This window comes from Coregonus clupeaformis, chromosome 7, assembly GCF_020615455.1.
Source record: "Coregonus clupeaformis isolate EN_2021a chromosome 7, ASM2061545v1, whole genome shotgun sequence".
Taxonomy (NCBI): Eukaryota; Metazoa; Chordata; class Actinopteri; order Salmoniformes; family Salmonidae; genus Coregonus; species Coregonus clupeaformis.
Genome location: NC_059198.1, coordinates 26,098,099 through 26,114,738, shown reverse-complemented (window position 1 = coordinate 26,114,738; position 16,640 = coordinate 26,098,099). Strand labels below are relative to the sequence as shown.

The 16,640-nt window shown below is 42.8% G+C and overlaps 1 protein-coding gene across 1 annotated transcript; it reads right to left on the bottom strand.

Annotated features, from left to right (window-relative positions):
• Positions 1-1,619: 1,619 nt before the first annotated feature.
• Positions 1,620-16,246, bottom strand: LOC121570214 (MICAL-like protein 2). Its single transcript, XM_041881699.1, has 18 exons — positions 15,930-16,246; positions 14,801-14,849; positions 12,625-12,766; positions 12,054-12,232; positions 8,489-8,622; positions 7,313-7,840; positions 6,963-7,168; positions 6,598-6,664; positions 5,926-6,227; positions 5,693-5,803; positions 5,531-5,593; positions 5,284-5,348; positions 4,997-5,120; positions 3,743-3,845; positions 3,581-3,654; positions 3,345-3,459; positions 3,124-3,170; positions 1,620-3,028 (listed from the first exon to the last, which is right to left on the bottom strand). Exons 1-18 carry the CDS (start codon positions 16,070-16,072, stop codon positions 2,925-2,927), a joined length of 2,556 nt encoding a protein of 851 aa, XP_041737633.1. The 5' UTR covers positions 16,073-16,246; the 3' UTR covers positions 1,620-2,924.
• Positions 16,247-16,640: the final 394 nt, after the last annotated feature.

Here is a 16,640-nt window from a genome sequence, read left to right as displayed (position 1 = left end):
TAAGATCAAATTAATGTGATGAGGGTTAGACCCTGGTTTTAGCACATACTCAATTGTGTATAGTGTCTGTCAGTCCACTAAAAGGGCTGCAACTACTGTATGATTAGAAGTCATAAAGTCTTCCCCTTTCACTTAGTGTTGGTCTTACAGCCTAGCAACTCATAGAACATGTCTGTCTCTGTACAAATATTATGATCTCTCTGATGAGAATTAAGTCTCCAGCCTGGATGGCCAATAAATTAGAGGCACGCTTCTCGTTTACTCAGAGCTAATGAGCCTGATAAAATTACCTCGAGGATCATAATTACAGGCTAGTGGCAGAGACTCTGGCACTCTGAATGAGTACAACACACACACACATTTTATACAGAGAGGGTTTTAACCCATAGGCCCTCAAATTGCTTACTGGTGCCTTGTTACTATAGCAATTATGGCTAAAACTATCAAATAGAAATGATTATACTATAGATGGTAGTGTATTTGATTGTAAAACATGCATAGGGATGCAATACAATGTTCTTTTAGGCAATAATACGTTCCTATCCTCCACATTGAGATCTACTGGTAAGAACACATTTGGTGCCTGTAGAGTATGGTACCATTCCTTGTAAAAACTAAATTTCAATTAATTGAATGTAAAACCCTGAATAAGTCAGTATAACAAAAATTGTATAATTTGTCAGAGCCAGTACAACACATTTTTCCACCCTTTCATAAAGATTAACCACTCAATCAGTAATGGCATATTTTGATGGACGGCGGCAGCGTGGCCACAAGAGCTCACCTCAAAGGATTTCATTTCATCACATTCACAGGACGAATTGTTTTACTTATGAATATTAATGTCCCTCTAATTTGAGGCAGTTGTTAATGCTTGTCGCTAGGAGCCTGGCAAATCAGGTCCCATTCCTGTTAAAACCATGTATTAGACACCCCCCTGACACTAAGCCCTCGCCTTTGATTCTTAATTGCAGAAGCGCAAGCATTTGCAGTAGATGGGGCGCAAAGCTTTAATTAACTCTAATATCACACGTATTCTGTCTTGACTGTCACCCACATCACGCATGGTGTACTGCACCAATATCATCCCCACTTCCTCTCAGCTAGAAAGATGCTGTTCCAAGTTCATGATCACAATTTCATGCATCTTCAATTGAGGATATGTTGTTTATAAGTAGCTGCAAATATATTGACGTGAGCAAATTCTTGATGCCTTCCCTAAAACCCACATTAAAGATGAAGAGAAGTATGTAGCTCTGAATGATCACTGCTGTGCTTTGATACTGAAGTAGCGTCCCGGCCTAGCTGCTCCAGAACCAGAACATCATGTGGATAAGGACTGTGGTCTGTATCGTAAAATCAGGCTGTAACTTTATGCTTATATGAGATAGAAATCAAAAAGGATAGGTTTAGATTGTTCAGTTCCTAATGAAAAGTCTGACCTGTGAAGAACTCTGTAGTAATCAAATCATACTGAAAACACATCCCCTACAGTTCATCAAGGAACATGTTAATTGAAACTAAGCAATTATCTGCCATGATATTTTGAAGTAAAAAATGCCTACCATTAAATTCTACAAGACCTTAAAAAGTTACATATTAGTGCTTTCAAAACCAAGGATGTTCAAATTATTTATTGGACAGCAAACTCATTCCAATTAAAAATATAAATACACTTTATGTACACATTCATTTAACATCCCTTCCAATTTTTTAAAAGTCACGAGACATTGGGACCTGTGCATACCTCAAACAGTATTTTCACAGATGACTCCAAATGCCAACAATTGTTTTACTTAAAACATTGCAATAAATGGACCAGGCATAAAACAATGCTTCAGTACATACATTAGTATAGAATTATGTTTAATTGAACCAGGTTTAAGATAAAAAGCTCAACATAACCACTAGTTTATAAGCCTTTTCCTGGCCTATAAGCTACTGCTCTACGTAATCTTTCACAATGTTATTGCATCAGCAGAGTTGGAACATTTTGCAGCATTTATAAAATTAGCAAATAAATTAACTGCCTGTACTGTGGCAAATTGGGATTCAGGTTCATGCCTGGTTCCTATATATAAAACACACACGGTAAAACCATGGTGCCACCTACAGCACAACAGGAGAAATACAGCCTTTAAAATGTGGCAGCGTAGAACATGCTGCTCACCACTTCACCCGGTCTACAGACGGATTCCACTCAAAATGTTATTCAATGTTTGTGGTTACTAATAACATCCTTTTTGGAAGCATAATCAAATAAATACATCTGTATTAAAATAATTAGACCTACTGAAGCAAAAAAAATTAATAAATAAAAAAATCAGCACGCATTAAGGCAATTTCTATTATTTTGATACTAACAACTTAAATCACAGTGATATGTATTTCCCTTTACCATTATACGGTGCAACAATACCAGTTACATTATTTTGCATTTGACTCATTTTAACAGTGACTCTTGAACACCTTCACAACAATCCCAACCTAGATGTGAGGAAAAACAGTGAGTGAAAAAAAACAAGAAGCAAACCATAAGTTAAAATTGTGACATCTTAGATATACACCACAAGGAACAAAACATCAGATTATGATCAGTCAAGTGTCATGAGACCAGTCTCAAGAACAACAACTGAACACTAAATGAAGAGTAAAAGCCTGGAATCTTTTCAAACAAAAAGCCTTTCTAAACAAACCTTTGCGACAAAACACCAACTCGATCTGATATGTAGCTGAATGTTGGTCTTTGACCTTCAGGCTCAGCAACATAATCTTGTTACTTATTAGCTGAACTCCAATACCACCATGAACACAAGTTGATGTATACACACACACTCCGTATCACCTCTTGAAAAGATAAACCCAATTTAAAACATCCCAGACACGACAACACATACTGCAACCCCCAGAGCAGGATGGAACAATTATAACACAGTCCCCTGATCACTCACTGTGACCTTTTTACTACTTTTTCGTCTGAACAGCATTTTGAAGGAGGACTTCCTCTTGATTTTGGATTTTTTAAGTCCTGTCCACCAGAACAAAGAGGAAATTACATTAAGCAAGGCACGTCCCAGGGTTTAAAAACAGGGGCATTTTAAATCAACCACTTTAAATACTCACCAAGAGTCTGCATCATTTCATTCAATTGCTGATCCTCTTCATCTTCCCTAAAATGGAGAACATGTTGTGGTTTTTCAACTTAGACATCCAGCTTGATCTCAGTGACACTCCAGTCACCACTTGAGACCATTGCAGATATTGAAATGCTCCACACATTTCAAAAAAATGGGTCACAACTCACATCAAATTGTACAAGCAACAAAGTTGCAATATTTCCCTACCTGAGCCTGTCCTCATCCAGTCCTTCTACGATTGCGTTTCTACCGTTTACAATCTCCATCAACCTCTCCATCAGCCTGTCCTCTCGCCGACGCTCCGAAGTAGACTTCAGATGATCTGTGATACCAGGGATAAACAGACCGGTGGAGCACTACACTACAAAATGGTAGCTGCTGATCTGTTAGGGGGATGTAAAGTGAACAGTTGAGATGCTGTGTGTGAGCCTTGTGCCTCCTACCTGGTTTCTCCAACAGTCTGCGCAGCTCACCCTCCACCCCAGGCTGCTGCTCCTCCAGGTCTTGAGTCTTAGCTCTGACAAATGCAATAAGTGATTTTTAAGCCATTGTAAATCCAAAAGTGTATATACTTTTGGGCAACATTTAACTTGACAAGTACTCACATGTACACAAGCTCCGACTCCCTCCTAATGCATGTCTGCTTCTTTCGGATCAGGTTGAACCAGTCAACCATCAGAGGGTCCATCAAAATGTCCCCCTCGCCCTCTGCAAAAGGCCAGTGTCAAGGAAGTTCATTGGCAATACATAAAATAAATGACATTTGTGCAAGACTGAATTAACTAAATGAATCACATTGTTCCAGTCCAACATGCACATTGAGCCTTTGTCAGTGCCTAAGGGCTGTGTGTATACAAACACACACCAGCCACAGCCAATAGTACAAACTGGCCTGGGACAGAGAGAAGAGTGTCCCATTAACTCACCCTGCCTTCTATCAGCAGGACAGCCAGGTGCATGTAAGGAGTGAGTAAAGCAGTGAACCAGATGATAATATTAATATAACTGTGCCCAGATGGTGACCTTGAGCAGAGCAATCAGGCACCCTATTCCCCCTGCTCTGTCTGCAGCCACAGCCAGTCTCTTGGGCTGTTCAGCTCTTCAGCACCACCTCTCAATCGCTCAAAGGGGATGGATAGTATCAGAGGGAGAAGGTGCCCTCATGTGGGCAGTGCCCGCCTCGCGCCTCATTTGGCCATGGAGGGAAATGGAACCTGTTCACCAGTCACACCTCTCCCCTCCAGGCTGTGTGGGTTTGGATTCCTGTGTAAAGTCCCAGGTGGGCTAGCAGGGATAACAGGCTCACCATCAGAGTACAACTCAACACTGAGAATAGTGGAGGGACTGGGCCATTTCAATTGAAGTACATTAATAAATATCTAATCATAAAGGCTGGTCTATTTGGAAATAAACTGATGCAGAGGGAGAAAATCTCAATTGCATACTCCTCGCATCCTCTCTCCTTCTCAAAACCCATTGGAGGAGGTCAGAGGGGTGGGACCTCTGGCTTTCTCATCCAATGGGTTGAGGCGGCGGCGAGGAGAGAGGACACAATTGAGAGTCTCCCATGGTGTCCTTCAAAATCCTGTCCTGAAAAAGACCCAGTTAGGGTTGAAACATGGTCAGTCTTCTTTAACATAACTTTAGTATCATAACTGTGTGCAGAATCACTTGTTGTTTATGTCCTTCAAAAGCCAGACCAATCCCAAAACCAACAACTTAACAAAAATGTCAAAGCGAGACAGTATGCACAGGACACCACTCTCCCACATGCTTTGGCAAATGAACAATCGCTATTAGTCAACATCAACAAAGGAGGGAGGGACACTGGGAGTAAAGAGAATTTCCTTGGAAAGTACCTTCCTCACAGCTGCGAAGCCTCTTCTCCATCTCCACTCCCTTCCTCTCCAAGTCACCCAGGCAGTCGTCAATCTCACGCAGCTCCTTCACTATCTGATCCATGGGGATGTGATGTGACTTACACTGAACAAAACAAAGAAAAACCCATTGTGTAACTACGAATTGCTAATCCTGTGTAATTATCTAACTATGAACTGGAAATTTCATAACATTACATAATTTCACATAGGATCGTTACTGCCTCTGATAAATAGAGTTTATGTATGAGACAGAACTGTCAACTTACCAAGGGTAACCTCATTTCAGACCTGGAAGTGTTTGTGGGTGACAAATACTTTCCATTTTTAGAGCCTAAGAGGTAGATAAAATAGGATTATTACATATTTAATGGCTGACAGTCAGGGAGTCATTGTCACATGAGACTTAGCTTGTTTATTTTCAGAAGTTAAGACATAATTATTTTTTTTTTAAACATCAATGGTTGAGAAAGAATGTCTGGTAATGGTGATAGAAAGTAAAAAGCCCAGTCTAACCTGTGGAGCCCTGGTGAGGCTGTTTAGGAGACATAGGGGGAGAATAACTGCCATTCTTTGAGCCTAAAAAGCAAACAAAATGTAACCGATTAATAAACTGCAATATATAGACTCCAAATACATTGTTGCGATGCAATCACTGAGTGGAGTTCTAGTCTTTACCCGATCCTGCAGAGCTGTGGTGAGGCTGACTTGAAGTTGGGACCCTGTGCCAGACAGGAACCAGGGGAGGAGTGGACGACAGAGTAGTAGAATAATTCAAATTTCTAGTACCTAGAAGGTGAAGCACGATATCATTTAAAACCCCAACAAGTCATCGAAAATGTTAACTCAAATCATTTACGTGAAAGTAATCACTACTCTGCCAACTATAGAGGATAATCAAAAGCATGTACCCAAGCCTCCAGAGCCGCGACGGGGCTGCCTGGGAGATGGAGCTCTGTGAGACAAAGGGCCAGGTGGAAGAGGGTTGAAGGCTGCTGGGGGAGTCCGAGGAGAGGTAGAGCTGATGTTGACGATGATACTAGTAGAGAAAGACTTCGAGATGGCTTCAGGTTTGGGTTGCTCAACAACGATCGCTCGGTCCTCAGAGTCAGAGGTACTGGAGAAAGAGGGTGCATGTAAGGAGCAGGAAAATATTGGACTCTCCCTGAAATCAACCATTTTGGATTGAACATACAGTAAGTTCAGACAGAACATTCAGCCTCACCTTATATATTTAGGAATAATGGGAGGTGAGAAAACAGTGGAGGGGTCATCAGGGGGAACTCTGGGAAACTAGTTAGTGTTGCACTACGGTTCATTTCAGCCATAACACTCCTTGGGACTTGTGAGGATGGGGGAGGAGAGTGGCTGCAATTTGAGCCAGTCAGCCATAACTGAGCAGGGCGAGGCAGGATGAATCCGCAGGCTGGAGGAGTGGATACATGAGATGCCCAACTGGTTAGCTCTCCAGATATATAACTGAATCTCTCACCCGGGTGACAATACCTGCCTTCCCTTTGTGTGGATGTACAGGATTAGAAAGAGGTTGATTAACAGATAACTGATGAGCAATCCAGACTTACTTCAGTCCTGGTCCATTTTTAACAGGCTTGAGCTTAGATCGCCAGTTAACAGGAGCCTCTGCACGGTCTGCATTTACAGCCAAAGAGATATACACTTAGAAAGAAGAGTGCATGATTCAAGCTCCTTATCAAATTCTACAATTCAAAAGAGGGCTAAACAAGCTGGGATGACCAAATAACAAAAAATGGCTGATAGTGAAGACTGCTAATGCACTAGCAGCTTATCTTAATGCTCTTAAACTGTATCGAAATGCTGTTCATGGCTACATCCTTGTCTTAACAACAAGGTAATAGAAAGCGTTCCAGCTTTTGAAGTTTTTCTTGTTCCATATGACCTATAGAAAGAACCTGAACTTGATTTTAAAAAGTTCTCCAAATTAAGTGGAATTGAAAAAGCCTGCCTTTGGTGGTGGAGGATACAGTTGTTGGTCCGGCGCTGGCTTTTTTGACAGTGTTCAGCAATTCCTTATTGCTGGTGAAGGGTTGGGCTGCTTGTTGTCCTGCTGTGCCTGGCCCACAGTTAGCCTGCTTCCAGCTGGGGAGGTCAGCTGAGCTTGGCAAGTCTCCAAACCTGGGGAGACAATACTTTCACCATTAGGTTGGGAAATGTACATACAGTATTAGCTGACATCCACAAAATGAGAGGAACTGTGGCCATGCACACTTGAACAAGAATAAAATAATGTAGGTAAACCCATAGGCCTTCTTTTCTCACCTCCTTTCTGCTGGTCGGATAACAAAGTATCTGGTGTTATTGTTGTTGCAGTTAGCCTCAACTAGTTTCTTGGTAATGACAGCCCTGGCTCGGTTCTTCTCTTCCTCAGTACTCAGGGGCACCCTCGGCAGTCCTGAGGGGGCTGGGGGCTTATGGCTGCTGGGGGGGCCCTCTGGGGCTGAGGTAGATGACTGGAAGAACTTATGCCGTGCTGCCTGGGTTCTCCGGGCCGAGCTGGTCCATGGTTGGGGAGCTGGGGTGGTGGTGGTGGTGGTCTCCACGGGCTTCAAGACCACCTTGACGGGGGTCGAAGGCACAGAGGTGGGGCGGGAGACAGACTGGACTCTGCTGGTGTCACTTTTGGATTCAACGTTGGCGCTTGGGGATCCGGTTTGGATGACAGCCCCAGAGGAGGGAGGCTTGTTGCAGCCATTCTTGGTGTTCTGGTGGTCATTACAGATGAAGCTACCTGGCTCCTTCCCTGGTTTATAGGCCCCAGCCAGGAGGACATTGGAGCATTCACTGCACCTGGTGAAAGGTGCAACGTAAAGGTGTCAACACATTTTATTTGATTATTTTTTAGGGGGTAGATCAGCTTTAATATTGCAGATAGATTGTAACTTCCATCAATGTAATTGTCTGCATCACTTCCAATCCCATATATATAAATGTGTGTGAGAGAGATCTATCTATCTATATATACACACACACATCCTTTTAAAAAATATATTTCCCTTTATTACTTTCCAACCCCACCACCTCTCCACTAATTGGAGTAAACAACAATGCTTAGGCCTCTACTTCCAGCTTATACATACTATATACATTTTATGGACACAGTCAATTTTACAATAATTCTATTTTGTTTGTTTTTACTCCTGAACTTCCTCTACCCTCAACCTCTCCGATCATTTTCATGACGTCCATCCGGTTTGCTTCTATATGCCATATCTTTCTAACTGTGCTCTTTCACAAAAGCTCCCAACATACAACCTACATACTTATTATGGACACAGTATGCTTTACATTAGTTATTAGTCCCATCCTTCAGCTCCATTCAACACCTCCCATCCATCTCTTAACACCATCCATATTGGATTTCTATTTGCCAACTGTACTCAACATGTTTTAACCATAATGATGGAGCTGATTTCTATGTTTAAAGTGAACATTTACTTGAAGCAGCTCCTGTGGTAAAGCTTCCCCTCGATGAAGTGCCGTTGGACCAGATGAACGTGGCATTTGCACACAACACATTTACTGCTCAGAGTGCCTGTCTTATTGGAGCTCTCCACCAAAACCTCCGTCTTCTGTGGAGGAGAGAGAAAATAGATGTTTTAGAGATACACTACATGACCAAACGTTTGTGGACACCGGTTTGTCAAACCCTTTGCTACTATAACAGCCTCCACTCTTCTGGGAAGGCATTCCACTACATGTTGGAGCATTGCTGCAGGAACTTGCTTCCATTCAGCCACAACAGCATTAGTGAGTTCGGGCACTGATGACGCAGATGCTAAGCTACAGGACTGTTTTGCTAGCACAGACTGGAACATGTTCCGGGATTCTTCAGACAGCATTGAGGAGTACACCACATCAGTCACTGGCTTCATCAATAAGTGCATCGATGATGTCGTCCCCACAGTGACCGTACGTACATACCCCAACCAGAAGCCATGGATTACAGGAAACATCCGCACTGAGCTAAAGGGTAGAGCTGCCGCTTTCAAGGAACGGGACTCTAACCCGGACGCTTATAAGAAATCCCGCTATGACCTCCGACGAACCATCAAACAGGCAAAGAGTCAATACAGGTCTAAGATTGAATCATACTACACTGGCTCTGACGCTCGTCGGATGTGGCAGGGCTTGAAAACTATTACAGACTACAAAGGGAAGCACAGCCGCGAGCTGCCCAGTGACACAAGCCTACCAGACGAGGCTAAACCACTTCTATGCTCGCTTGAGGCAAGCAACACTGAAGCATGCATGAGAGCACCAGCTGTTCCGGATGACTATGTGATCACGCTCTCCGTAGCCGATGTGAGTAAGACTTTTAAGCAGGTCAACATTCACAAGGCCGCAGGGCCAGACGGATTACCAGGACGTGTACTCCGAGCATGTGCTGACCAACTGGCAAGTGTCTTCACTGACATTTTCAACATGTCCCTGACTGAGTCTGTAATACCAACATGTTTCAAGCAGACCACCATAGTCCCCGTGCCCAAGAACTCTAAGATAACCTGCCTAAATGACTACCGACCCGTAGCACTGACGTCTGTAGCCATGAAGTGCTTTGAAAGACTGGTCATGGCTCACATCAACAGCATAATCCCAGAAACCCTAGACCCACTCCAATTTGCATACCGCCCCAACAGATCCACAGATGATGCAATCTCTATCGCACTCCACACTGCCCTTTCCCACCTGGACAAGAGGAACACCTACGTGAGAATGCTATTCATTGACTACAGCTCAGCATTCAACACCATAGTGCCCTCTAAGCTCATCACTAAGCTAAGGATCCTGGGACTAAACACCTCCCTCTGCAACTGGATCCTGGACTTCCTGACGGGCCGCCCCCAGGTGGTAAGGGTAGGTAACAACACATCTGCCACACTGATCCTCAACACGAGGGCCCCTCAGGGGTGCGTGCTCAGTCCCCTCCTGTACTCTCTGTTCACCCATGACTGCATGGCCAGGCACGACTCCAACACCATCATTAAGTTTGCCGACGACACAACAGTGGTAGGCCTGATCACCGACAACGATGAGACAGCCTATAGGGAGGAGGTCAGAGATCTGGCCGTGTGGTGCCAGGACAACAACCTCTCCCTCAACGTGACCAAGACAAAGGAGATGATTGTGGACTACAGGAAAAAAAAAAGAGGACTGAGCACGCCCCCCATTCTCATCGACGGGGCTGTAGTGGAACAGGTTGAGAGCTTCAAGTTCCTTGGTGTCCACATCACCAACGAACTATCATGGTCCAAACACACCAAGACAGTCGTGAAGAGGGCACGACAAAGCCTATTCCCCGCAGGGAGACTAAAAAGATTTGGCATGGGTCCTCAGATCCTCAAAAAATTCTACAGCTGCACCATCGAGAGCATCCTGACTGGTTGCATCACCGCCTGGTATGGCAACTGCTTGGCCTCTGACCACAAGGCACTACAGAGGGTAGTGCGTACGGCCCAGTACATCACTGGGGCAAAGCTTCCTGCCATCCAGGACCTCTATACCAGGCGGTGTCAGAGGAAGGCCCTCAAAATTGTCAAAGACTCCAGCCACCCTAGTCATAGACTGCGGTACCGGAGTGCCAAGTCTAGGTCCAAAAGACTTCTCAACAGCTTCTACCCCCAAGCCATAAGACTCCTGAACAGCTAATCATGGCTACCCGGACTATTTGCACTGCCCCCCCCACCCCATCCTTTTACGCTGCTGCTACTCTGTTAATTATTTATGCATAGTCACTTTAACTCTACCCACATGTACATATTACCTCAACTACCTCAACTAGCCGGTGCCCCCGCACATTGACTCTGCAACGGTACCCCCCTGTATATATAGCCTCCCTACTGTCACTTTATTTTACTTCTGCTCTTTTTTTCTCTCAACACTTTTTTTGTTGTCGTTTTATTCTTACTTTTTTTGTTTAAAATAAATGCACTGTTGGTTAAGGGCTGTAAGTAAGCATTTCACTGTAATGTCTGCACCTGTTGTATTCGGCGCATGTGACCAATAAAATTTGATTTGATTTGATGTTGGGCGATTATGTCTGGCTCGCAGTTGGCGTTCCAATTCATCCCAAAGGTGTTAGATGGGGTTAAGGTCTGGGCTATGTGCAGGCCAGTCAAGTTCTTCCACACCGATCTTGACAAACCAGCGTTAAGATTTCCATTCACTGGAACTAAGGGGCCTAGGCCAAACCATGAAAAACAGCTCCAGACCATTATTCCTCCACCAAACTTTACAGTTGGCACTACGCATTGGGGCAGGTAGCATTATCCTGGCCAAACCCAGATTCATCTGTCGGACTGCCAAATGGTGAAGCGTGATTCATCACTCCAGAGAACGTGTTTCCACTGCTCCAGAGCCCAATGGCGGTGAGCTTTACACCACTCTAGCCAACGCTTGGCATTGTGATCTTAAGCTTTTGTGTGGCTGCTCGGCCATGGAAACCCATTTCATGAAGCTCCCGATGAACAGTTATTGTGCTGACGTTGCTTCCAGAGGCAGTTTGGAACTCGGTCATGAGTGTTGCAACCGAGGACAGGCGATTTTTACGCGCTACAGCACTCGGCAGTCCCGTTCTGTGAGCTTGTGTGGCCTACCACGTCGAGGCTGAGCCGTTGTTGCTCCTAGACGTTTCCACGTCACAATAACAGCACTTACAGTTGACCGGGGCAGCTCTAGCAGGGCAGACATTTTACGAACTGACTTGTTGGAAAGGTGGCATCCTATGACGGTGCCACGTTGAAAGTCACTGAGCGCTGCATTAAGGCCATTCTACTGCAATGTTTGAATATGGAGATTGCATGGCGGTGTGCTTGATTTTAGACACCTGTCAGCAACAGGTGTGGCTGAAATAGCCGAATCCACTCATTTGAAGGGGTGTCCACATACTTTTGTATATATATATATATATATATATATATTCAGTAGTTCACCAAAATGTATGACAGTCAAACATCTGATTTTAAAAAATTTGACATTAAAGAGACATTTGTACTCCTCTAACCTGGACAGCAGCTCTGGTTGATTTGGGGGAGGTTTTCACCATGAGAGAGGAGCAAGGTGGTCGATTCTCTATGGCCGTTTTAGACACTATTGTTTTGGCCACCACCGGGAGATTCTTCTTTCCAGACAGCTCCTCCTTGGAGCCCTCTGCTGGTCTTTTCACAGCACCCACCCCTCCAACTGGAAAAAAGAACATTGGCCATCAGAAATTAGAGCGTTGAGCCACAATACTCTAGTCTACAATACCTGAACCAATAGCTCAGTAGAGATGCTTTGTTCATGTGAAACTGAAATAGTTTGGATATACAATATCTTATAAACCAATAAGCATAAAAATAAAATACAAAACATTTGCCAAGCTTTACATTTACTACTGATTGTAAAGGACAGGCACATTAGACTAAACAGGTTTGAAGTAATATTTTCACCCAATTTAACCCTACATGACACCTGTGTACTTCCCACGATCACCTTAACTGTACACCTCACCAGGAAAGGAAACTTAACACTTATAATGCAGCGTATAGACCAGTGCTCCAATGTAACAAAGCTGCCTCAAGACAGAGTCTTACTAGGGTTGCGTCCGTGGAAGTAGTTGTAGTACTGGGAGACGTAGGTGAGGACGCTCAGTCGGTCTGGGATCCTCAGGGCCACCATGTCCTCTGCATCCAGCAGAGCAGCGATCCCCAGCTTGTCCTCCGCAACCCGGAAAGCCTGAAGGTAAAAATAAACACTTGTTTTATTAACCAACCCTAAACCCATAGAGAGCCAACAATTAGAGGGGCCAGATGTATTGGAGTACCCCCTAGCAAGCAGAACACTGATAACAATGGTTTGTAAAAAAGTTTAAAAATAACATTTTTTGAACATTTACAAAGCAGAGGTAATACTAAGGAAAAATCTTACATCATTTGAATAACACTTTCCCAATGTTCTTGAGGGTTTCTTAATATACATAGCAACTACTTAATTTAACTGTAAACATAAGCCAGACAGAATAGTCTCTTCAGAAATAGAAAATAGAAAAGTCCAGAATGGTCTGGACAGGGGGTGAAAAATGAATAGCACATTTCCTGTGCACGCTCAGCCCTGGGAACACAGAGGGAGTAGGAGAACGGGACATTGTTTAGGATCAACCTGGATGTGCTCATTAAAATGTTAAAGTACAGCCTTGCAGAACGGCATATCCGTTCGTGTTGGAGCAGGAGGAGAAAGGCCATACAATTTCTGCATTTGTGAGATTCTCTGTATAACAGTAACGGAATTGGCCATTGTTGCTGTACCGTAACGAAACAGAGTCTGGACAAGACAACTGCATATTTGAGTTTGTAATGATAGATAGACCCACCACTGAGAGAAACCTCTGGGACCTGGGACCTCCTTGTCATGAAATACAGAGGACTACTGTCACTGTGTATGGGATTACCTCAGACTAAAAAGGAGGTAGCTACACAACATGGGTGTTTGGACTCCACCACGGAGGAATTCGGTAGGTCAAATAGACTAGTTACCAAAACTGTTCTCTTCAAAGGCCCAACTGTGGCTTAAAACACATTCTTCTTATGCAACCCCCCAGCAGTGTAGTGTCCCACCATACTGTCTAACATTTGTAAATAGAACTTTATCGTGCGGATCGAGTGGCCCACGGATAACAGTAAGCCTCATTCATAATGAATACTCCAGCGAGCCTCTTCTGGTTCTCAGGTTCTTAACAGACACTGTGGGGGATCGGCACGACTAGCAGCTAGTGTTTTGCAACAGATCCTGGAGTGCATAGCACACTATGAGGTCTATAATACTCAAAAACAGAGGAAACCAGCACAGAGAGAATTCCTAATTATGGACAAGTCCCAACTGCGCTGCTGTTTGACTCATTCTTATCACAACAGTCCTCACACACTTCCCCCCTATTTCCTTCATACCAGGAACATAAAACATTGTCAACTGAGACAGTCCGGTGAACGGAAAAACCTCAAATATCTTCACAAAGAGTTAAAATCAAGTGAAATACAACCAAGTCAACCATAATGTCTGATGTTCTTCAGGTGTTAATATTTAAGCTGGCACCTGTCGAAGTAGTATCAATAGAAATGAGTAACTAGCCAAAGTCACATATAGTAATGAGCCAAAGTCACTATCGAGTGAATTGTTAGGCAGTGTAAGACTTACTGACTGACTTGACACGTTCCATACAACTCGCACATGACATTCTCCTCACAATAAAACAGCAACATGAGACAGATCTTGTATAGCACCACTAGCAGAGATGGTTTCCCAAACTACAGTTGGTATATGAATAACCTGAAATCTTAGGAATCACTTAGGAATACATGTTGTCCAGTTATCAACTGGGAAAGACGTTGTTCTGCATTTGGCCACTGCGTGTACATACTATGCATGCTACAAGCAATAGGTCACATTTATGGTGAGCCATAAAGTTGCAATTAACATCACCCTTCAGAGCAAAACTTGTTTGCCCCAGTTCTATAGAAACACTTCTGAGGGATATATAAAAAATAACCATGAATTGACTGGTGCACAATTCCAGTCCTTTGGAGACTTCTCTAATAAAGAATAGGCCTAAATGTTACCACAAAGGACTTGATGCATTTCTAACAATGCAATCCCCTCAAACACAAACCAACTGTGACTTCCTGATAAGATGGCCAAACAGTTCAGTAAGGTCATGTCAATTTACAACCTCGAACAGTGCCGATGTTACACGCATAAATAGACAGTAAATCTTACCAAGTTGTTGTTGTCAAAAACATCCTCTTTATTCAGGGAGTCGTAGTCTCTGAATATAGAACACAGGGAAATGAATCATTCACATTGTGGCACGTTGATAAAAAGGTTATTCTCATGTGAATTTGGGTGACTAACTGCCCTGTTCAAGGAAAATAACCAGGTTTCTGGGATACATAAAAAACAATATTCTAGTGCACTAGTACAGCAAGAAAGCTTGTGGGAATGGTTATGCTGTGAGGTTACTTTCTGTTTTAGACATTGAGTACATAAAATCAAAATGTGTTTTCTTGGTAAACAAGAATGATGTTTGACTTATCCTGGAAACACGGTAAAAAGTTAAGATTGACTAGGGCACATTTTATTTCCATTCATGTGACATTATGCAATGTATTGATTTAAAAATAAAGGATCACATGAATACCTCTATGAAACTATGATTTAAAAAAACAAAATATTTCTTACTCGTAGTTTAAAATTCACTTATATTCATATGGATATTTGCCTATGCTAATCTAGCCTCATCTCTCAACCAAAATGTTGTAAAGCCTCTGGCTAAATCTGGCAAAGGGATGCTTGAGAAGGGGATTCTCGCCACCATTGTTAAGCAGACAGGAAGCCACTGGGAATACTTTCATTCAAAATAAATAGTAGAACTTGATAGAAACGATCGCTATTTGCTATTGTATGTAGTGCTCAAGGGATTACATTAGGCCTACATGAGAACATTCCTTTTCTAAATCATGATTTGAAGCTATAGCCTAAACTACAAGATGTGTTTGCAAAGTAGAAGACAAAGTAAAAGACAAAAACATGAACTGTTTGGTTATGATAAGTTACGTTGACAGTAGGCCAAGGTTTCCCTAACTCGGTGCACCGAGTTTGGGAAACGCCGAGGTAGGCTATTCATCATATGATTCAAAATTCAGTTCTAACTGTGGTTTTAACAGTGAATACCCACTGAAGTGTTTGACGTATTGATTGTTTGCAGCTGCTAATGATTTGTTGTACCTGATTCACCATAACATTGAACATCAATTCTTCAACCAAATCAATATATATTATTATTATTATTATTATTATTATTATTATTATTATTATTTATTTCTTGTTAAGTCATTAAAATGCTTACATTAAGTCCGGTCTGTACTTATGGATAAGCGCACAGAACGCTAACCCGTCCCTAAAAGAAGTTGTCATGTTGATGATAGCCACATCTCGGTACCCATTGCACTGAAGTTTACACCACTGTTGAAGCGCCTTGATGGCAGCCATCCTTCCCGGAGCGCGTTGTCCTGTCAAATAATTGACTTCCGGAAAAAAATATAAACCAAAGAGAAGTATGCAACCAGTGGGTGTTATTTCTTATTTGAGGGGATGTGCAGGTACTAGAAAGAAAGATACCGATTACCGAGAAAGAAACGCCAGCTCAAACTGTCCAGTGTTCAATCATCAGCTGATGCTCGCGACTGATAGGCTACCATTGCATACCACATTAAAACGTATATTGGCGTGACGCAAGGGGGCGAGGCTTTGGTTCAGTAGCCTAATTACCGCTGTTAATGATCATTTTACACCACTGGTGACATAATTGCACTTTTCAATAATCACAGTGTTGACAATTAATCGGTCCTTTTAGTCTCTGTCCGGTTATCAAATATTCATTTGCATTATGTCCTGAATAGCCTGTTTCAGAGAGGTAATCATTGGTATAATATATATATATATAATCAATGTTTACACTATTGTTGAAGTCTGTGTGGTTTTAATATCAATAGTTTTCATGGACAAAATAGGCTATAGTCCTACATTAACGCACTAATGAGCAGACATTAGTGTTGAA